The sequence below is a fragment of the Calliopsis andreniformis genome, chromosome 6 (assembly GCF_051401765.1).
Source record: "Calliopsis andreniformis isolate RMS-2024a chromosome 6, iyCalAndr_principal, whole genome shotgun sequence".
NCBI classification, from domain to species: Eukaryota; Metazoa; Arthropoda; class Insecta; order Hymenoptera; family Andrenidae; genus Calliopsis; species Calliopsis andreniformis.
In genome coordinates, this window is record NC_135067.1 from 17,275,754 (window position 1) to 17,299,870 (window position 24,117).

The 24,117-nt window shown below is 45.7% G+C and overlaps 1 protein-coding gene across 2 annotated transcripts in view; it reads left to right on the forward strand.

Moving 5' to 3' along the window:
- The window catches only part of Scgdelta (sarcoglycan delta), a 182,222-nt gene that overhangs the window by 14,460 nt on the left and 143,645 nt on the right, over positions 1-24,117 (forward strand). Inside the window, exons 1-2 of one of the 2 annotated variants that reach the window (XM_076380065.1) lie at positions 11,156-11,662; positions 12,865-13,047. In XM_076380065.1, the coding sequence (XP_076236180.1) occupies positions 12,871-13,047 (177 nt within the window). In that variant the 5' untranslated portion in view covers positions 11,156-11,662; positions 12,865-12,870. Of the gene's footprint in view, positions 1-11,155; positions 11,663-12,864; positions 13,048-24,117 lie in introns of those variants that run through there. The other variant, XM_076380066.1, reaches the window with a different exon arrangement.

Consider the following 24,117-nt stretch of genomic DNA (forward strand, 5'->3'; position numbering starts at 1 on the left):
TGGAGTCTACAGTCTCAGAAATGAATTCCGAGGTACGTATTTGTTTGCACCAATTTCAGGGTGAATGGGCAGACCATGAAATCTCGTTTAGAGGCAGAGTCGCGTCACTGCGCCGCGAATTTCGAGAGGAAAGCTGAGCGAACGAAACGTTTCTCTTCCCAGCTCGGCGCGCGGCGGTTTATGTTGTTTCGCGCGGAGGGTGGAGTTCGGGGCGAGTTGATATCTGACGCAAATACTCGATGGCTTGTTCGCGGCCGACGCGCTGGTAAACTTTGGATGACGGCAGTTATCCGAAATCAGGCCGAATCGATTATAACGGGCGGATTGTTGCCGCGAGATAGCATGAATCGGCAAGGGGAATTTAATGGAAAACTCGTCGCGTCCTGGCGGTGTCGCCGCTCCTTCGTGGTAGTTCGGTAAAGTCAAGTTCCTGCGATAGCGATACGCGCCTGGGAAGGAAAAAAGAAGCTGGAAGGGGAAAGAAAACTCGGAAGGTAAACGAGAGGGTAAGAAGAAGCGGGGAAGAAAAAGCGATGTCTATGGCGAGGCTGGTGTACCCGCTAGACTTTCTTGCTCCACTCGTTAATGTGAAATTTCTGGAGGAAGCCGGCCGAGGCTTCGCCGGATGTCACGTCACTGACTTTCAATTTCCGGGACGCGGCTGCCGGTAGCGCGTCTTCCGCGGCCAGAGATGAGAGCCGCTGCAACGTCTACGACCACCCCCGACTGCTCGCGTGCACCTCCAAATTGATTGTCACTGCGTCGAAGGTGCAAGATGCATTCCGGTTCCTCGTGTAAATCGATTCCCGGTACTGCGAGAGGCAAGAGTCGATCGCGGGTCAAATATCACCGCGACGCCGATGGAATTTCTCCACAATGGCTCCCTTTTTTCGCGACGTGACCAGAACACTCGCGCCGTACCGCCATTCTGAAAGGAGAGACGCGAGGAATTAATCCGACGTGTCGAAACACGAGCCTCGGTTTTTAATTTTGTGCCGTGTCGGAATGAAACATCGATTATTCTTTCTCCTCCCCTCATTCTCGTGTAAAATGTGGGCGGCCGTGTTAAAAGACGAAGCTCGGTAAATTCTTGCAGGATTCCAAAGCTTTTTCGAGCACTTTCCGTAAAGCAGGGACGCTCGAGAGACTTAGAGATTCCCCTGAAAGATTTTGTTTCTCGTAGTTCGGAATTAATCAGAATATTTCGTGGGTGTTCTCGCGCTACGCCCAATAATGTAGTTAGAGCGCGTCTGTCTTCTTGAGCGTTTATCAACATCGGAAATAGCTGTCCGTCCCTGAACACAGCCGTAGGGCAGAAAGTTCCAATTCCTCGTAGATCACAAATAGTCGACGCTGCACAGAGCGGTGCCCGGAAATTTGGAAGTTGACGTAGCTTTCGGGAGGGGTCAGAGGGCGGATGCGGCGAGTCCACGGACATTGAAAAACCGATGGAAACGCGTAATTCACGATGGATTTGCGATAAATCCGAACCGATGAACGACATAATACTGTGAACAGTTAATGGATGAGGCGGCAAAGCTAATTCGACGGGTGTAACTGTCGCGCATACTCTGTTCGTTCCGCATTTGTTGCTGTTAAATGAAAATATCGCGATGCGGAAGATGATAGGTTGATGCGTTTAATGAAACACTATCGAAATCTCGCAGCTGCATTTATGATATAACTTCATTGGTGCTGCGAATATTTTTCCCTAATTTCGATTCCATATTTCATTCCGAAAGAGTATTTGTAAATTAGGATGTGTCTCGTTAAATCGAATTTACGCGTATTGGCTTTTTCCAATTTCTTTTTCCTCGAGGAAATAATCGAAGTTTGTCGAGGATTTTATTCTCTCTTTTCTGGAAGCATCTCATACGGATCTTCACAATGTATAGTAACGTTTAATCGTAACCACGGCAGTACACTTTTTGTATGCTCGTTTCGTCGACACGTCGTGAAATTCAGACCACCGTTGTGGCAATTTTAATACAGACTCTGAACCACCGGGACAGTATCGCGTCGCGAAATAGAGTGCCCGGTGAGTGTGCGGAGTAGATATCGTGTAAGTCGGACTTAAACCTCTCTTCGCCACTTTCGCGGGACAACTTGCACCCGCAGCGAGTGGAACGAATAGGGACCAGCGACCAAGCAGCCCTGATATTCACTATAAAAACTGTTTCTTCCTTTATTCGACGAACTATCAAATTCTTGATAGCTTCTATCCTCAGCGCTGGATTTTATGGATTTAAGCTTATCAGTGCTAAGAATTCTTTCAATTTTCGGTTCGATCTTTGATGGACAGTTAATCAACAATTCGCGAACTCGCGACACTTCATAATATCTTGTTTGTTGCCATGTATCGTGAACGATGCTTGTCAGTGGTTGTCTCTTTCGATGAATTTAGCACGAAGCAAGTTAACAGATAGCGCATAATCACCAGCTGATCATTATTCAGCCCGTTCGCCGCGTTATCGTGTCCGAACCGATGAACGATTCGATCACGCGGTATCTCCCGCCACTATCAACAGACACGACGATATAATAAAGGGGGCGAGGTGGTGTCGGCGTGGATGGGGTTCGTGGAGGTTAATCGCTTAACGAACCCGTTCTTCATTCATCGCATCTCTGTTGTAACCAATTAGCTCAAGATTGATCAACGTTTGCATACATGCATTGGACTTCTCCCATTACACTATTGGCGTTACACCTTTACGAAGGAATTGACAATCCAATTAAAATAATATTTCAAAATTTTCTGAGACATTTCCCAATAAAACCCTCTAAGTTGTCATCACTGACCTCGAAACAGGTCGTTAACAAAAGGATTTCGAAAGTTCTGATCACTCGTGGTTCTCGCGTCAGTGGAAACTTTTTGGAATATAGATAGATTCAGCTTTCGCTGATGCGCGTATACACGTGCTGCATCTACGTACGTATTAGACAGAGAGAAAGGCTAAAATAGCGGTGTACGGGACGAAGGATCGCATTGTTGTTGAGGTGAGCTCGCTGGTAATGAAAAGAACTCCAAACTCTGTCTCTCTGTGCTTCACCCTTTCCCTCTTCTCCTCCATCTCCAATTTCTCCCTCTCCGTTCCCCCGTAACTGGCGAGCCTCTTTATCCCTCTCCCTTGTTACACCTTTCTTTCCATCCCTCTCTCCCATTATCCTCGGCAAACCGGGGGTGAGAGAAGCGGGAGTATCAGCTCTCTTCTGCCTCTCGTTCTCCCGTTCGGCCCGGCCTCTTGTTTTAATCACGGCGCCACAAAGTACGCCATTGTCTTGCTAGTATCGGTCTGAGAAAGTATCTCAGAAACGGTACACGGCCATCTCTATGCGCGGTCCAGCGGCTGGAGCAGATTGTAGAAAAATCCGTCCGGAGAAACCGCTTGGCTCATCGCCGAGGGTGCACCTGTTCTCTTGCTGCCGGTAATCCGCCTAGATCAAACATAAAGGGAATAGTTGTTTCACGAGCGGTTTTCATTAAGTTTAACTCTTTCCTCCAATGATGGGACCAAGGTGGATTTCTTATCGTCCAGGGATACTGACATATCATAACGCGGTTGTGGTTCTGAGTTCAATTTGCAACCAAAGATAGTAAAAGTATTTAGTTTTCTAGTTAAGAAATCTAATTAAGCTAAAACTAAAATACATCTAGAATTAACTTTAGAAGTATCAGGTTCTCTAATCAACCAATGATACGTGTGAGCTTCTCATGCTTCTTTTTATATTTGAAAAAAATCGTTATAGTGAAGTCCTTAGCTCTCCTTAAACAGCCTCCATTCGTGAATCGGTCTAAAATACCATTCTCTTCTATTAGTCGTGCAATATTAATTCGACATGTAACGATGTACGTTGATGTACACAACGCGACGAGTAGAACAGCGAACATCCCTGTTCAGTTTTCAATGAAGCGCGTGTCGCGAATCATGGATTCGACGGCGTCGAGTTTCGCGTGCAAAATCAACGGACGCGAAATCGAGAACGTAAATCGTACAGCAAATAGAGGGTATACGTGACGTAAAACGTAAACGCGTGTAAAAGATGGACGGAACGAGGGTGGAGGGAAACGTTCGGGGATACGCGAACGGTACAGAACGATCGCTTGGAACTTGTGAAACGGTTCGGTTGCAGAGTGAACAGTGGCCGGTCGAATCGGTTTGTAATTTCATTTCGTTCGGTCCCCAATCGAAAGTGCGAGCTGGCATAGTTACGAGGGAAATCGCGGCGCGTGTTGTTTACGCTGGAAATTGTAGTATTTGCGTTCTAGAACTGGCACTGCGCGTTCAAGAACGACTGGGCTGCTCAACATTAATAACCGAAAGTGTGTAACTAAGGGAGCATTCTCGATCTGAAACTTCTTCCTCTGTAAGGAGCTCTATTTCCTTCGATAATCGAAACGCGAACGAGAGGCACAATAAATCTCACTGTGAAAGGAAATTTAGTGTTCTCTGAATGGTTGCAAGGCCCCCTGTCTGATTCGGTGAAGAAAAATTACGGCTTTTAGCATGCAAAGCGCAGTTTAACGGCACGAATTCTCTTTTACAAGCGTAAAGACACCGAGATCGTTGGAAATCTTCGATTATGTATTGCCAGAGACGCGAGGTTCGGAGACAAACGTCCTTAGAGGAAGTATCTTCGCCCGTTGGGGGGTTGATGGGATGCTAGAAGGGGTGGTAAAGGTTGGATTGGTGAGAGGGCAAGAGAGGACAAGTAATTTCCTTGGCGGAGGCGTGAGAAGCATGCCGAAGGGGTGGGTAGAACGCGAGAAGGTGGCCCAAACTAAACTAAATAATATTGATGGCCAACGGAAATTGAAAGCCGTTAAGGTCTTCAGCGTTGCGGTGCGAAACGGCACTACTGCATAAATAAGACGTTCGCGTATTAGGATTAGGCCAGTGTCTCTCAACCCTCGATCGACCATTTTTCTATGCATTATTCAGAAATTGTACATATATTTTCTTTACACCTATTCTATATTCTATTGTAGTAAATTTGAACTTGATAGACCAAGAGTTACATTAGTCGTATATTCTCCTTTTCGTCAAGCAGAAACTCTAAGCAACAGCATCTAGAAGTTCACAGAATTGTATTACTTAAAATCATATTACCGAGTTTGAAAAATTCGTTCCCCTCCTAACAGAGCACATTTCTTCAGAAATATATCTTTAAGGAGAAAGAATGACGGATAAGGAAGTTATTTATGATGTTAATTCGCAACGGTTCACCAGAAGTGCCATTCATGTATACATAAATACGCGGGGCAGTGGAAAAAGTCGACGCTCGCGTAGCCAGCCGGGAGCGGAAGTGGTATTAGAGAGATTATGATCCGGCCGAAGAGACGGTCAATCACGAGTCGCCGTGCGAGATAGAGGGAACGCTGCCGGAGCGACTTCCGAGCGGCGCCGTGCGCAGAAACACCGAAAGTTTCCTGGAACAAGGCCGGGGAATCGTTGGTTCATGCAAATTCGACGTAGACGTATAGCGTAAATGCTGAAAAATGGCCGGCTTAAAATATGCGAGAGTGTACGGACGGCGATAGGTGAAACTCCGCCTCGCAACACGCGTAATAAGTCGGCCGATGGTCGATCCTCTTTTTCTTTGGGCCATCTTTGGTCTGTGTCTCGCCGCTTGATATTTCAACGAAACAACTTTGACTTCCACTTTCATCGCTGAGTCATCAATTATTAATATCACCGTCCGATTTCCATGAAACGATAATCTCCTACTCTGAACAGAATTTGCATTTAAAATTTCCGTCCGTTCGCTCGGAAAAATAAAAACGCCACAAATATTTTGCATCGAAACTATGATATTCAGCGATCGCTAACTCTATTTTAACATTCATTCGTTTTGCGCAAACAATCAGCACGTTCCCAACGGTGTTCGATCACGCCAGAAAGTATATGCATCGAGTTCGCGCGGGACGTTGCCGATGGTTTTTGCTTCATCGATGATCCCATCCGCCGCCAGCGTGCTTTAATTAAGATCGACCCGGTTAATCAGCATCAAACGTTCCAGTCACGAAGGTCGAAGCTTGCCTGTCGTTTTATCGTTGGACGATAGCAAAACGGTATTTTCGAATTTTAAAACGATCAACAGGTTAACGGATGTCCATTTACAGCGACGTTCTCCATATAATGTCGCGTATTTGGAACTACGTTTCGCAATTAATATTCGATCCTCATTATCGTACGTTATTACTGTTCAATATTAATTACAGAACGACCGATTCAATACCGTTAATAAGCGCGACGATCGTCCGTAGAGAGTGCCGGTACGCGTTTTCATTGCGCAGGCCAGCGCTATGCAGGCGCCTAGCGTAGGTGCACGCCGCCGAGATCAAAAGGAATTTCACAATCAGTCATTCGAGATAACGTTTGGCTGGCACGCCGCTGAAAAGGGAGAAATCTCGCCTTGGCTTCATTATCCTGACAATGGTCGAGATCCAAAGCGTAGCCCTCCATAGCCTCCTTCCGACTCGTACTTCTACGCTTTCCCTCCTTCCTCTTCGCTCGCTCGCTCGCTCCTCGAGCACCGAAAACCATACAACCCCCTCGTACCTCTGCCACCCTCTACGCTTCTTCGTCGACCGATGCACGCATAATAGCAGCGAAGCTGCGCGCCATAAAGCAGGCTATCCCATCATAAAGGCCCCTTCAATTCGAGAACCAGGAGGAAAAGGAGAATCGAAATGAGAATGCTCTTTTACCCCTTTTCCCCGAGTCATCGTTCCTTCCCTTCGCTCTTCCAGCTGCGCCCCATCTCGCTCTCTCGTTCAACTTCTCCAGTTCTTCTTCTTCTATCAGCCGCAGAATCGTGGTGCAGGTTATGGCGTTGCTCCAAAGAGACGCGGGAGTGAAGGTCGGAGTGAAACTGAGAACGAAGGGGCTGGAACTCTGCGTGGATAAAAATAACAACGAGAGGTCGAGAAACACGGGGGAATTCTTGATCTTTTAGCGAGCTGACGCTTTTAATTCACAAGGACGCCGCCGTCTCTTCTTAATTGTGCCCCGCCAACCACCGACTTCGCCCGCCGCCGACTCCTCTAATTCTATGTTTTGAAGTTTCTTCCTCCGGACGGCAGCTGCTTCCGTAGTTTTTCATCCGAACATTTTCTATTTTTCGCGAGTCTCGGGAATTTTCTACAATTCCGTTTCCTCTATGTCCCTGCCTCTCCTTCACCGCGTGTCCTTTTCTTTTTTTCTCTCGACTCCCCCTTGGGCTCGCTGTGTTATTCAACCGATGCACATCTCGCGTTTCGCTTTAATTCCGAACAATAAAACGGTTCGAACCAACCGGTGCCCGCTGGAAAACATCAGACAATAAAGCAGGGGAAAAGGGGGGGATCGGATACAATTTTCAGTGATATCGTATTTCTGTGGACGGGGGAGATAAATTTTTACGCAACAGGGCTCGCTAGCCGCGACGAATAAATTCAGCCTCGATGGCATTGGTATCCACCGCTGGATAACTCGTCGGCGTAAATGCTACAACCTTGTCCTTGCCGTGTTCGCGGTCCGCAATAAAAGATCCTGGAGAATTCGCGGGGAGAAAGATGGATAGGCGCGTATAGCGGGGTGAACGGGAAGAAAAAGGGGGGCGAAGTAGCCCTGTTCCCTGGATAGGGGATAGACTTACGAGCGGCTTATGTTTCAATTTGTTCAACCTCGAATGAAATCGCGTTTTACGAGACACCGGGACACCCTCGTCCACGCCGAGTCCCCTCGAGCTCCCTCCGCAAAGGAGACCATTTTTTCCACGCTAATAGACTACCCGTTACGAGAGACTACTCGACAATCCATGGACCTACCCTCGATTACAACTGCGACAAATTACAGAGGTGCTCGGTAATGGTTACGATTTTCATCCTGGATAAGGTTACGCGTGATATTTCTACCACTTCTTCTGGGGGAGGAAAGAGTGAGGTGACAAACTTCTTACCGTTTCAACCAGTTCTCAATGAATATTTCAATTTTCGGTGCGTAGCATTTTTAACAGAATTCTAGAATTCTGATTTTTAAATATTGAAATATTCAAAGTTTCAAATTTTTAAATTTTAAAATTTTCAAATGTAATATTAAAATTTTCAAATTTCTAAAATTTCAAATTTTAAAATTTTCAAATATTCAAATATTCAAATTTTTAAATTTTCAAATATTCAAATTCTTTTTTTAAATTCAGTCTCTTAGAAATAAAACAAAATAGTAGGAAAGTAACAATTCAAATTTCTCAGTACTTTCAATGTTTCTCTTTTATTTTTCTCATACTATACATATACATGTATGATAAAGTAGAACAGAACACAAGTGCCTAAATTCTAGGGTTAATAATTTAACTTTTTTTTTCCACCCTCGAGTCCAGGAATATTCTGATAACATCGAGTTCCATCTGAGGAGTTCCACTTCACACGGTGGATAAGCCTCGCGAACCGAAAACGCTCGGCGTAAAAGTGACTATCAGACTCTGTCTCGCGCGTGCAATCAGCCACGACAGAAGTGGTATCGCGATCATTCACCGAATGCAAAATCGAGACCGTTCGCAGCCTGGAGGCATTCGCGTCCAAAGTGCTTTCGTCTTGCTAGGTAACGCGCGTCACTTGAGATCCGTCTTGCTCTTCGTCGATTTCGCTCGGGGTCTACTTTCGTTTCGGACGAATCGAGACGTCATGGAATTGGAGAGAAACAGTCGATCAATCCGCCCGAGGATCTCCCTCTCTTGTCTCGTCGTTTCGCAGTCTTTCTGGCTGCTGGCTGTAAAAGCCTCGTGGATGGGGGACTCGAGGGAAAACACGAACGAAAAAATGCAAGTAAGAAGATGAATACATAGGACGAGAATAGGGTGAGGGACGAGAAAAAGGCGAAAGGTCAATCCCACATTTAGCAATTCTCATTTTCGAAGCGGCATTGTCTCAGCTCCGAGGGGATCGTTTTCTCGCAATCGGCTTGCTCCTCTTCTCTGTCTCTCTTCCCTCGATCTCGATCACTCATTACTCTCAAGACTTAATCGATATTTGCTAGATAGTAGGCTGTAACTATTGACGAGATGGATCGAAAACGACGTGGTCCTCAACAGGTACCCCTGTCGTGATTCGACTAACGTACCAGATGGATTTTAGAAAGAGGATCACGCGTCTCGCAATGCTGAAGAACTCTGCGGTTTCACGAGTAAACAGAGACGGATCAATGGAAAACAGACACGGTAATCGAAGCGGAATGACAACAAGAACGTCGCAGTGACGTGGCAAGAACGTGCAACGTGACTTTGCTAGCATGTTAGATAAATGAATTCGTGCCGTGTTCTCTTGCGCAACAGCGTTCTCTATTTCAGAAAAATCTTTTGAAAAATATCCAGATCTATTTCGAGTGATTGAATCGTACATAGATCTAACGATACTACGACGACCGAGGAATTTATTAAAGTGACCTCGGAGATATGATCCTCCGCAAATATGACACTTGTCGCGCGGCAGCAAAGCCACGGGGATGGGAAGTAAACCGTGGATGATAATGCGAGAGGAAGAAGCAGGTACGGTCTGCAGCGTGGGTCGCGTGAGCGGTGAAAACAGAAAGTTTATGGAGGGAGTCGGTGGCGGACGAGAGAAAAAAGTCGCACGTTCACACATATACGCACAAACATGTCGTAGGTGAGAAAAGTGTCGCAATATCGGGCGCGCAATTTTCTTGTTTAGGTGACAATCTTGTTTATCAACGCTCGGCATTAACGATTATTATTTCAAGATTGCATTAAACTTGCTGACGTGTATTAAGTATGGGAAATATGAGGACAGGCAAATTAATATATAAATATCCCACTTCTACTAGAACTTATAAATAAGTTCATCTAGATAGAGTACATTTAGTGAATCCAGAATTTCCGCTGATAAAAGTCTTTTCAAAGTATTACCTACAATAATTTCAATCTATTTGACCATAATACTTGTTTTCTTCAAAGTCAACCAAATTATAAGAAAAGTATAAGCACTTAGAAATAAAGGCTAGTTCACTCCATCCCCCTCTCCACTCAGTAAAAATTGAATTACAACTTATTTCCCAACGAGCTTGGTCGAACCTTTGATCGTAATACTCATCGAACCACTCCTCTCTGGCCAATCTGCTGAAATTTACTTGGCGAAGTACTCACCGAACTTCCATGGCAAGCTGGACTAACGTTAGATACTTGTCGCCCGCATGATGTCATCTAAAGGAGCTTATCTGGATAGGGGGGGAGGGACTTTCAGAGAAGGACAATGGTAGCGTAGAAAAGAACAACGATAGGCTAACGATAAGAGGCAGCAGAGGGGCAAGGGTGACAGGGGGTGTTTAGAAGGAAACGGAAGGGAGGATCGAGGAAAGGACGAGAGATAGTTGGGAAGGAAAGGAAGGAGGGGGCATTGAGAGGGGGAAGGCGTCGGTGCATGCGCAAGAATTTCGCACGTGAGCCCGCGAATCCGCGAGAGGCTCACCTCGGGCGCTAGACGTCCTGGTGGTTCAGTGTCGTGCGCGATTTCGTACGCGGCGCTTGGCCACCTCCCGCCGTGACGAGCTCGTAGGGAAACCGGTCCTTACGATCGTCGAATCGCGTCGTTTCTGTAGACCACCCTTAAAAACGTTCGTGACTCGTGCAGAAAATAATTCACTCGCGAACCATGAATGAGTATCCAAACGAGGGAGCCCCTCTGGCATTAAGCCACAAGAAGCGCTTGAGATAATACTCTGAATTCCATCGTTAATGACTGCTGAAAACAAGTAGCAATTTTTTTACCATGCCGCTGCAACGACTAGAATAAAATATCGAACGTAGGAAAAGTCGGGTGGAGAGAGAAAATCGCAGAAGAAAGAAGGGGAAGTAAATTCTCCAGGTAATCGACGCGTACAGCTTTGGTGCAATTATAATCGGCAGCCAGTGAGAGCTCGCCCAACCAGTCGGCAGAATAAATTTTCTGACAGATTAAATCGAGCCTGCCGCTGCAGTAATTTCCCCATTAACGAAGGAACAGTGGTACTCGCGATTCTATGCCAGTAAACTTGGACTTGCCGCGGCCGAGAAACTTGCTCCGGTCAAACTGAAGTTTCTGACAGTCCAGAAGATACGGGCTCCGAAGCGAGGAACAGTTGGAATGCAGCCGGTAAACTCCAGACTCGTGAGACGCTTCTAAGTCGATTAGACGATTATCTGCAGCCCGATAGCGTCGCTGGTCATCGTTGTTATCTTTATTATCGCCATACTGCGTGAGGAGCCGTGCAGGGCCAGCGACCGGTTAGCCCCCGGATGGTCAAGGGAATTGCCGCGAGCGCTGGCATGTGGCATCTGTAACGAGGGGCCCGTGTGTGTACGCTGTTACACGGTGGAATCCTTCTCGTAATGACTCGTAATTGCGCGAAGGAGGAGTCGACGTCGTGCTGGAACGATTTAAGGAACACCTAGCGCCACCCATCCCCTCCGGCCATAATGATTAGGTGCACGCGACTTCAAGGATTACCTGGTTGAAGTGCGCCGCGAGCCGGGGATAAGGGATAACTGTGGACGTGTCTGAATACGCAACGTCGACCCAGAGATAACTGTTATCGGCGTTATCCGAGCAGCCACCGACCCCCTGCGTCCTGACTGTAAATTGCAGATCGACGTAGCGTCCATAGGATTCGCCGCAAGATTTCATTAGAGGGTACGTGTCTGTTTAGCGCGGGCAACATCTCCGCTCTGCCTTAACCCGCCACGGTCCTCGATTTTATTCCCACCGTTCCTTCGCTCGACGCTTTTGTTCCACGTTCTCTCCTTCGTCTTCCCCGTCGCCGCCTCACCGCCCTTTTTACTCTTTCTCGCGTCGCGTGTCTGGTCGGGTCGTGGTCGCGCATCATTCTCCTTAATGCCCGTCGACGACCCGTAAATCCCACTGAAAAACGTACTCTCTACCTCCTCGTCGTTTCTTCTCCTTCCTTCTTCTCCTTTTAGCTTATACCCTCGCTCTCTTGCTCGCGTTTCCGCGGCTCGATGAGCTTTCATCCTCGAGCTAACGAGCTCGATTACGCTCGTCGGATTTCTTTACGACGACGCCCGTGTTCTCGAATCACCCAGCTCATACGGCCGCAACGTCGATCCTCGTCCACGACCTTTCCATCTTTCGCGCGCTTCAATCCCGTCCCCTGAAATTTCGCTGGCGCGGGATCGTTGGCTTTTTGAGATCTTCTTTTTTGTTCGACCAAAGGGAACGGAGGAGACGAGAAGAAAGGGAGAGTTGCGTGTCTTAAATTAACGTGGCACGTCGAAATATTGCAATATCGTTGTTAATGGTATTTTTGAGAGCGCGCGATAACAACTTTGGTAATAAAAGCAATATATATTCCTGGCACGGACCGCGCGCAATTAATCGTGATACAGAGATACACGAACTGGCACTAAAGGAAATGATCGAAACGTATGGAGCGAGTCTCGCGGTTGAGGCTTCGCGTTTAGAAACGTTCGCTGACTTAATGACGCGGCAGAGTTTCTTTTCAATTGCGTCAGTAGACACACTAAAAACTCGCTAATCCCTTTCGAACTGGCGCGTGCACGGTGTCTCTGAATTAATAGACCTAACTCGTAAAGCGAGGTCACGGTTGAAAGACACCTACTTGACTTGGGATTATTTCGAAGGCATTCAACCATTCCCTCGTAACAGACTCCGTTCAACCGGTTGAATTTGTTTCAATTCACCCCGCGGTCAAACAGACAGCGTAATTGAAACTCACTGGAATAAAGTTTCGCGTTCCTCGGTCGCTTGGCTGCATGCTTATCTTTTTTTCCAAAGGCATGTCTACTTTTTTCTTTCCTGGAGGGAGAAGTTGGTTGAGTCGCTAGCGATCATTATCCGATTCGTTTCGCTTTCAGAGCAACATGGACACGTCGCCAACGTTGAGCATCGGCGGATCAAGGGCCAGAGCTGCCCTTTTGACCACCAGCGCTACCGGAACTGGAAGCACCGATAGACGCGTCGTCTTTTTAGCCAGTCAACCTACCGTTGGAGGCAGTCACGAAACCAAAACCTGGCCACACCACTGGTCGCCGCATACGGTGAGTCTCTTTGATCAATTTTGGTAGGATTTTTGTATACGAGTCGTAGTTCCACGAGTGCAACATAGAAAGTGAAATTAGTTTCATTTTGGTACTTTCTGTGATATCTTAAAAAGAATTGTTTGGATGTTTCGTACTTAGTATTACCTTGTCATACTTATTTTAAAGCAGTAAAATATATGTCCTTATTATACTACCTCAATAACCGAAATGTATCCATTATACAGTACCCAACTATCCTAAGGACCTATAATTTAGAGCCCAACACTTTGCATTCCAAGTACCAGCTTTATGCCCTCGAAGCACGAGAGGTTTAAAATTCCCTGAAAGAAGATCAAGTTTGAAGGTCAATGCGCCCCAAAACTGCACATTCTAAAGTTCACGCTTTTTATTGCACACGTGGGATCACGACTTACCGCCTGTACTTTCCCCTTTTAAATCAAGCGAAGCTCTCTTGCAAGTAATTGTTAGCACCCTCGACGGAGATATCCCGTCGGTGCGCGTGTAGGACTCGTTCACGGGACGTTAGGCAAATTATTTTCGGCAGGGAACACGGTCGAGCGATGGTTTCATTCGTTCGACGTCATTCGAACGGTTAACGAGACACGACGGCGAGCTGTAAATTTTGATTCCGTGAAATTGTTTAAACACGGTGCGAGACGTACGTACAGACAGATGGACTCGCGACTATTTCGATTAGGCCCGCGACTTTTATGAGGCGCACGCTGATTTGTGGCCTACTGTACCTAGGTCGAGGGGGAAGGGGAGCGATACGATCGAAATTAGAACGATTGACCCATCGAGGTGGTACTTCAGTCGACGTAAGCACTCGAGTGCAAGCGGAAATATGCGGCGTATAGCGTGTAACGCGCGACACGTCGAGATGGATGGCGGGCTTGTAATTGATGCATGCGCGCTGACACTCGAGATCATACGCACCGTTGAAGGACGGTGCGCCATCGTAGCTGTTTGAGACAATAGGGTCGTTGTTTGCAAGTGAAACACCCTTTTCCTGCTTTTTTTTCTCTCGTTACTCTTCGCGCGATCGTTCCTCTGGCGGGGCACTTTCGCAGCGGAAAGCATTTGTGAGGGGTCGTAAGGTTAAAATTAAATTGTAAATTAGGACTTGATCGTTGTATTTCATGTGGAAACGGGCTTTGCGGTTTTCTGGAGGGCGGGATGTTTTGGGCGTGAGTTGTAAACAGGTTCTCCACGTTTGGTTACGAGAATGAGTATGACCCAATTCGATTGTACCTTATAGCAGAGAAACGTACCGACTGCATTATCCTGATAGCGACTTCTCTGACTATCCGTAGCTTGTGATAGCCATGGAAATCTAATAAGTTAGCAGGGTCTTCGATCTAACAGGGTGGAGAAGGGGTCAAGGACTTCCGATTCAATCTTGTATCATTTCGTATACCTTTCATAGGAACTTTCACAGGCAGCTTGAAACGTTTTCCAACGAATCTCTTTCTGTTAGACATTAATTAGCACAGTCGTACAATTCGGTTTTATTTCTGTGCAAATATGGGTACCTGTGTAGAATTGGAAAAATGTACATTTGTAGAAGAGGTTACACTGTAGTGAAGGAAAGATCTCGTTACGAGTTGAGGACGGACGTCACTGTCCACAGAGAGGTCAATCTTGGCTCGTGTGTGGAGCTTTATGGGCACGTTTCCTCGTAACTCGACCACGATATAGGGTGCCATCAGAAGTCTCTGCTTAAACCATACAGAAATTTGCATAGTTATTCGCCTGGTACAGGATGAGGGTTGTTATAGGTCAGCCTCGAGAATTCCAAAGGCAAAATTACCCAGACTGGAGGTTTCCTCCCCCTTGCTCGTTGTCCTGGAATCATTTTCGAGCGAAGTTTTAATGGCGAATTTGGGGTGTAACGATACCATTGACTATCATGAGATTTTTTCGCACAATTCTACAATGCAAAATTTTACGTGTCGGACGAGTAACTGTTACGATTTATTCAGCACGCAAAACCACGACGGTGCCTTTATGTTTCGTAATTCGTAGTAGAAATGAAATGAAATTCGAAATATATTCTCTACTGTCATACAAAATGTTTCACGTCGTAATGAAGATATTTTCGTGAAGCATTTCCACTAGATAATCCGCTCATTGCTGTCGGATATAATAAATGCGTATCATTTTTATGTAATTGGAAAAAATAACAAACGTACTCTAGAAGTGAGAGGTAAAACTCTCCCATTTGGCAACGTCTAGTGTTCTTTACAGAAACACTTCTGTCAGCCTTATTTAACTAACTATGTAAACACTAGCGTAATAATTAAGAACAAATGTTGTTTGAGGAACAAATAATCTTAACACGCTGGAAGCAAGCCGTGTAAGCTTGCTCTATTAATCATTGACGATCCAAGTCATTAAAAAGGCGCATCCCTTCCGTCTTTGCACGAGCAGAATTCAAGTTGGAATAGTTTCAACACGTCAAATAGTTTTGTTTCTGGAAAAATCGTTGGCGAACTGTCCGCAGCTTTCATCTGTCCGCGCTCCTTTTTCCTTCTTTTTTTTAGACGAAATCTACCGCGAACGTCAATGAAAGTTCCGATTCCCACGAGCAAAAATTTCTGAGTTTCCGCCGCGGACACGAAGTTCACCGCACCGATTTCCCTACGCTGTAAATCAGGATCGCTCGATCAGATTTTTCCACTACCATTCTCGCTCTCCTGTCCTCTTCTCTCCTTCTCCCTCCCTCGCTCGTCTGTCCCCGGTTCCTCCTTCCCTTTTCCCCTGTTCGCGGATATTTTTTCTTCCATCCCTCACCCTCTTTTACAATCCTCTCATATCTCTTTTTTCTCGACCCTAGGCTCGAGACTTTTCCTCGAACTCCCCCTTCGGTACCATTCGCGCGCAGCTCGTATATCCGCCTACGTCCATTCGTATTCCGTCGCCCGCTATATCTGCCGTATCAACTGTTTTGTCAGTTTTCGCCGCGACCCTCGGATGAATGGGACTTCTTCTTAAACTTCCTTCGCTTCTTCACCTTCTCGTTAGAATTATCGGCGCCCTGAACCCGTGCGATGTCCTTCGGCCGGATATATCGAGCAGCTAGTAATGCAAGAATAATAATCCGAGTCCTGCGCAGAGCTGGGAAGAGATATCCAGTAGCTTTATATTTCAGCCATTTTCATGTCCCTTTAGCCGCTCACAGTATATAAAACGAATCAATTTTCACTGTTATGCTACTAAGGAAACCTGAAAAGGATCATTTAAAATTTTTATATGCTCATTTCTACGAGTGAGCCACGGGAATGAATTATTGATTTCGCAGTAATTATATCTTCATTACTGTGCCCTAATGGAAGATTCACGTACTTTTTCTCAAATAAATTAGTCCTCCAAAAGTTTCCTGGTTTTTCATAAGTTCCATCTAGTAATCAGATTGAAAGGTATTAAAATTGTAAATATTTTAAATTGAAAAAGCGCATACGTCGAGGAAATGTTGATTCGCGTTTCGTTGTCACTTTGATTCATTCAGACCAACGAGTGCATGTACTCGAGTAGAGAAGTTAGCTTGATCCTCCAGAGACAGCGTGTAAAGGTCTACCGAAAGTTGATCGACCTACTGCGATTTCGATGGGCGTTGATGTATTGAATCCTATTTATTTGGATCTTGGTCGGAGGAAAGGGTCGTCCTTGTTCTCCGTGGAACGCTGTTTAAGTGGCGGCGGTACACGAAGTTCGGGGTTGACAAGGAGACCTGGGGACAAGGGTACTGAATTAGTGCCAGTCGAGTACAACTCGGCGAGATTGATGATTGCCTGTCGCGTCACCCCTGCCTCCCCCGCCACGTTATCCCTTGGAGAAAATCGACGTTCCGTTTCGGATCGGACGTCACGACGTTATTGAACCTTTTAGAGTAGTACAATTGGCCATTTAATGGCTGTCGATCAAACGACACGGCACTTTCGATATTATAACATTGACTGATTCTTGAAATCTGGCTATTCCTTTTATACTCGGCGCAGTTTCATCTAACAATTCCAATTTACGAAATTTGACTTAAATTGTGAATAAATTTAAATATTGGTAATATAATTTCCAGTTACTTAAAGAGTAATTTTCAATTTTTAATGCACAAAAGTAGAAACTCTCTGAAGTGGCTGTACCTACGGATAACGGAGGCTACAGTCTTTTCTTCCCCTCAATAAACTCGTGACGTTATTATTAAGTCCCATTCGCATCAAGGCGTTCTGTGATGCGTTCATATACGTCTTATTGATACTTTTACCGTCTCGGATAATGTCTTTATAAGGAGAGCTCGTTGAGGCAGCCATACTTCATGGGAAAACTTAAAACTTTAAACGATACCATAGCGACGTGGCGACGTAATACTTTGCGCAAAATTAACGCGAATCGCGGGACATATTGCGTCGTCGCGGGAATATTGATGTCCATGGACGAATAGGTTTCTTTCGATTGAGACGTGCTACATGGTGACCGATTTCTCAACATGTATTTCACCTTTTCGTCCATAAGAGGCGGCTCTGCGCGGAGAGATAGGTTTCTCAGGCGAAGTCGCAACTTCTTGAAGGGCGAAGGGGCCAGCAGTTTTGGAATGGAATTCTTTGGGGGGCAAGAATACGCGGCAGCCTACACTCGGACAGCAAGGATCCGAGTAGAATGAGTTGGCTTTGACCCCTACCACTCTCATCCCCCGGAGCAAATTGAAAATGGGAATTGGTTCTTTGAAGTTCGAGCAACGACCCGTCCATAATCTTCTTAATAACTTTCCCTCTCTTTCTCTCTTTTTCCCCCTCTTTCTATCGCTCTCTATCTGTCTTTCTGGCTTCTCCTTCACGGAGATCATCTTGATTCTATCGGACTATATCTTTCTCGAGAGTTTGCTCGCTACATGCTTCTTTAGGTACGTACGCAGCTAGCAGTGGATAGTATACCCTCTTGGAATACACAAGCCAACCCTATAGCCTATGGCTGTAAAAATCATAATTCTCTCTCGTAAATGTATGAGAAACTCCCGATACTGCAGGTTTCAATGTACTGATATTTCAAAATACGCTGATATTTTCTCTTCGAGGGATTTATCTACATGTTTAATTAAATTACGGAATGCCTCTGTGTGTAAACTGTACGCTGTAGTGTGCGTAGAGTAGGATGAAAGGGAGTCCAAAGAACAAATAATGAAAGAAATAGTAGGTTGATCGAAAAATTCTGTCAGATATTTTAATGGAAATGAATTTCTGGTTATTTCAATTAATTTTTAATTTCTTAGCGGCAATTGTCTTCCAGTATACCTTGCCTGTAATTTGTCAAACAGTGAAATGTATTTTATGAAAGCTGAGTAATCAGTTTGATGTATCTCTAATATTGTATACTGCTGACAGTATTTATTTTCGCTGAGATATACTTAATCATCGCCCAACAATCCTGGCGAAATGTATCTACCGGAGTTGTCGATCCACTCAATCAGGGGCTTGCATAAACATCGACCGCCAATGCGCGTGGCCGCTCTGCATTCATTGAGCCAGTGAGTCAAGCGCAACGCGCGACAAACGCTTCAAAGTGATTTATTAATGGGTTGTAACCTGCGTACCAACCAGACGGTCGCAACCCACGTCGCTGACCCGTACACACGCGCACCTGGCACATTCTGGGCACACTCGAAAGAAGTATTTTTTAACAAGCGCAGCGTGTTCCTTTTACCGCCTCGCTAACGACTCACGCCACCCGTGGAGGAATTAAAAACGATTTTGCCTAAGAAATGCCTTTCCCCAGTGGCCGGGGGTGGCATGGAGTGTGCGCTCAGCATGAGAACAAAATAATGCATAAGGAAAGGAGAAAAAATAACCCAGGTCTTTGAGCAATTTTCTACTTTTCATCGTTGTACGAGGACGTTATCGATGCGAGGAAAATTCTCCTAAAAATCTGTGAGTTCTCTTGCTTTTACTTCTCGCGTAAAATTAGACGATCTAATGGCGCAATTTACGATTCCCGGATCGGATCTCAGGCTTTTTCTATCCGTGCTCTATATTTTATTCGATCAAACGTCAGGCCAGAAACACCGTTGCGTCTCCACGGAGTTTCTCACCCCGGGACCCACGGTCGATTCTTTTTCTTCGCCGTTGCGAAAAACTCCAGCCCAGCGCGTACACGTCTCTCGATGCAGCGACAATAATAAAGTATCCGGCCGAGGCGAAGCCTGGAAAATAGGTATCGTAAACTGAATTCATCGCTCGCGCCGGCTTGTCGTTAACGTGGCAGACTATTACGACACACGGCTGCCTTTTTTCTTTAGCGCGCACGCATAGAATGTCGAATCACGCAATTTCATCCGTTCCTCGCGCGACTTTGCTCCAGAACGAGCCTGAAATTCTATATCGTTTCCTGTATTCTTGGAAGCCAAACATAACGTATTTTTTGAAAATTTGAAAATTTAAAAGTTTGAAGATTTTAAAATTCAAAAATTTGAAAATTTGAAAATTTGAAAATTTGAAAATTTGAAAATTTGAAAATTCGAAAATTCGAAAATTTGAAAATTTGAAAACGTTTAAATTCGAAAATTTGAAATTTCTCAATAACATAAAACGTATTAATTATCACTATTTTGTACAACATTAGCCAGATAACACAAAAGGCGATAATAGCGTATTCGTTTTGCCGTGAGGTATCTAGGTACAAACTACAAACTATTCATTAAAAAGTAAGCGTTGGCCGAACGTAAAATCGTTGAATGCTGAAAAGGTCAGCTATACATAAATTTGTATTTTCAACTGGAAAGTCAGACCTCAATTTAATTTTCTCACTTATATCCAACAGACGAACTGACCTAATTGTAAGTATCTTTCTTTCGAAATTGATCTATCTATATTCGTCATCTCATTGTTTCTGTTTACTCTATGAAATATTAGATATTTTAAAATACAGTTGTTTGTTATTTTTACTGAAGGATAAAAAGCCTTGTCAGCTTCTCAGTTATAGTCACATGTTCCTATAACCAGCAGTTTCGTTATTGATCTCTTCTCATTCTTTTGTTTTTCATTCATCAGGCCAAAAATAAACTTAAACACCGCTTTACTTACTACTTTAATCGCCTGCAGAATCTATTAGTTTGTCACCTGCGATTTTTCCAAAATAGACTGAAATATTATAGTAAGTCACTCTGGAACCTCTCTGTTTTCCAAGGTTCTTCGGACTCATTAATCTTCGTTTCAACTAGACGGTATTTTCGCAAATTTCACGCGAATGCCCCTTGCGAGCGTCTCAAAATGTATCGTTATCCACACGCGTAAGTGAGCATACAGGAAGCGACAGGAGGCGCGAAGCGAAGGGGAAAGGAAGAATGACAGGAACATCTGCCGTTTCTGTATCGCGGTTAGGCGGGTACGAGCGAATCGTTAATTTCATTTAGCGCGAACCACGAATTCGATTAACGTCGCGCCTGACAATCGAAATGATCGTCGACACCTCGACATCGGCTCCCATCGAAACTGCTTCAGCCTTTAATCGTGCTGTTGTCTGAAGGCTTCACGTTTCCGATATTCCTGAAACACTACTTGAGATCTTGACGACCAACTAAATCATACCTTTAAACCCTAATTATCAAATACATCAATCGTTAGGACAATGATCATTCAAATCCTTATGCAGTTTATTTAATTATTGATAGCTTTCTCTACCTTTACTTCTATAGCTCTTCACCATTACTTCCTCCAATCTTAGGTTTTTATATTAAAAACGCAAAATAACTTGGAATGTTAACATACTTGACGTATCTACGCGAGTGCTCAAGCAGGAACTCGGCAATCCAGAAGAACAGCGCAACGAGGTACTTCCTCGAGTATGTTTCTTAAGCCGTAACCGGAAGAGTCAGCTCGCGGGTGAGAGAGGCGTGTCGATCGACACCGTGCTTGACCCCGGAAGACAGGTCGTTAATTTTTTACACGCCCCGTCGTGGGGCTGCAATGCAAGCCGTCGGGCCTCTTTCACCTGCCGTGAACCGAAGTGATTAAAGATGCACATGCAAAGTCCTGTGCAGTGGACGCGTCGAGTTCCAGCTCGCGCGAGCGTGCTCCCGATGCCGCGGTATAAATCATTCGGCAATTTGAAACTGGGACCGAGAAGAAATTCGAGCCCCGTTGCTCTGTGATTAATTTCATTCATTAAGCACGAATGCGCCTCTTTCGATGAACTCTCTCGTTTGGCCGGTCGATTCTTGGATGGAATGAGCGGCGCGATATTCGAGCTGCAGGGGAGGCAGAAATAGCCACGATGGGGAACCGTATCGCGGCGGCGAGGTGTACCGCGCGATGGCGATCCTCTGACCGAGCGAATTTCGAAATCGCTTCGACTCCCGTTCCGCTCGATTCGTGATTCCAATTTCCCGCGACCTCGCCACCCACCACCCCTCGATCGCTTCTTTTCCACGTGCGTTGACCGTTTCTTCGGCTCGTCAACCGAACGTTGCTTGGACGGTGTGGTTGCAGTTTCGCCACGGATCCCTGCGAACAGAAACCCTGACTCGTTCTCGACTGGAACCAGGAGAGGGATTCGACAGCGAGTAGTTAAGTACCGACGAAGGGTAGTCAGGTTTAAGCGCCACCTGTGCTTGTCAATTAAGTTTACGCGTCTCTCGGCCCAACATTGTGCAGTCTGCCACCCAGCTCCCGCCATCACCCTTAGTTATTCGCGCACTCGACACTCGAGCAGTTTCTCCCTGGCTTCTCCGCCTCTTCTCCCTGCGTCTCTGTCTGCTTCGCTTCTGTTGCCCTTTCTTCCAACCCGTTACTCTTCTCGCTGCCTCGTTTCGTATCGGAGTCATTCCCTACCATTCCCTCCCTCTATCCACTGGTTTTAGCGATCCGTGAGGATCCGAGCGCGTTGCGAATTATCCAACCGTAAATGTAAAAACGTCCGCAGCTCGTGACTAGGTGGATCACTGTACCTTCTGACTGGCCGAGGAACGCGTTTCGCGGCTTTCACACGCGTGCATAATGAACCTGACGCGAACGTAAAGCCGTGTAATAACGCGCTGGAACCCCTGGATTAATGTAAAGAGCGAGAGGGGACGGCGTAATCTCGCATGCTTGGCGAATGAACCACCATACCGGCAGTTCTCGTTACACGCGGCAGTTTCGACCTAGCGGGAAACGACGCGAAAGATCGTCGACAAAAAGGACCTGGACGGTGGTTTCGAAATTTTTCAAATTCGTTTCAGGCTGGAATGAGTTAAAACTCCGCGGATTTACAGTACAATGCGCTCAGTGATGAACGACAAATTGCTCGCTGCTGGAAAAACTCTATTTCTGGGCGATAGATTGAACATTTTCAACTTTCATTGCGATGCTTCGCTTTTTCCGCAGGACATTGTCCTTTGAATGCCATTCGCGGGTACGCTGTTGTCTCTGGCCCGGGGATTGTTAGCGAGGGTGATTCCAGTCTCTTCTCGGGGTAGTTACTAGCCACGGTGTCTGTTTAGGAGCGCTTCGCGTGATTGTAAAACTTGCCATTTCCGTAGGCCAGACCGCGGCCAAATCGGAAGATACGAGACTTTTACGATGCAAGGAATCTTGTGTATCACCGACACATAGGGACGCGGTTGCGCGTCGTTTCGCGGCTCGGAGGCGTAATGTAATTTTTCGCCGCGTGGCAGATACGTGAAATACGAGGCTGCGGACGGTGCTCGGCTGCTTTCTTCAGGGACGTGTTCTTTATGGAGTGTGGGGCCGTGAGGAATACGTAGTGAAGTAGCTGAATGCTCGAAATCAAATTAGACCTTCCTACAGTAGCTTTTCGAATGGATCAGTAATTAATCAAAAATGTTACAGAATAACATACAGTAAAATGATTTATGTACAGAAAGCTAGAACTAAAGTAGAAATGAAATTAATGTAAATGAAAGTAGGAAATATTCTTTAGCCAGATATCACGAATAATCCACGTGGAAATTGAACACTATAAAAATCTCACATTATTATGCAAAAATATAGTAATTAAAAGGCACTGATTGGCAGTCAGCAAGTTAAAGCGGGCGGTAAACGAAAACAGCAGCCCGATCGATTCATTCTGGCAGTGAAACAGCAGGGGAGCCAACAGAGTATCGCAAAGGGAAAATGCAGGCTGCGGTTGATTGTAAAGCGTGGCATTTTCGGGACTCTCGAACGATGTACATAACGCTGTGCGTATTGTAGCCGGCGCATAATGGCCACGCGGCCGCATGCAGTTTTAGTTTCGCGAGGGCGGGAAGGGCCAGAGTGGTTGGCTGGCTACCTCGCTTGCATGTTCGAAAAATCGGTGTTTGTTATTGCCGTGGGTGCATGTATGCAACGCGGTCTCTCCTCCCATCGAATGGCATGTGGTCCGCCACGATATATCCGGAAAAATGCACTCACAGATATTACGCCGACACGAAAGTAGTGTTCGGCCCTCGGCGGTTCCTCCTCCATGGCTGAGTGCACCGAATTGTTATTGCCGAACAATCGATTTCTGATTCCAGCAGCCGTCGAAAGTCTTCTCCCGAGGAACGCTCCTCTCCCACCTTTGTTTCTCCGCTTCCGGTTTAACCCCACCGTCTCTCCCCTCGTTTCTTCTCCATCTTCTTTCGTTCGGCTCGCTTCACCTTTATTCCCCTTGTTAATTTCGCCTCGATATTGCTCTCCGTTTATTTCCTCGATTTTATGCCTGACGAGTCGTCGAATCGACGGCACAACGGGGCCAAGTTATAAACTTAACGGCGCCTCTATCGATCTCGAATCGTACGGGTGCAGGGGACCAAGTATTCAAGTGGATAAACATATTGTTGGCGAATACAGTGACTTTTAATTGCATGTCGATTCTTCGCAAGCTGAGTGATCGATACTTCAAAAAGGGGCAGCAAATTCAATCGGAAATAGAGCGGAGACTTCGTACAGCGGCTTTTCCTGAAGTTCTAACGATGCGGAAAAATGATGCAAGTATTATTTATTTAGAACTTTGATACGAATACTTTCTGTTTTCTGTTCGGTGTAGGGCGATTAAGAACTGCTTTAGTTAGCTGGTCGTCTTTGCAAGAAAAATTACAGACAATCGTAAGTCGACTTC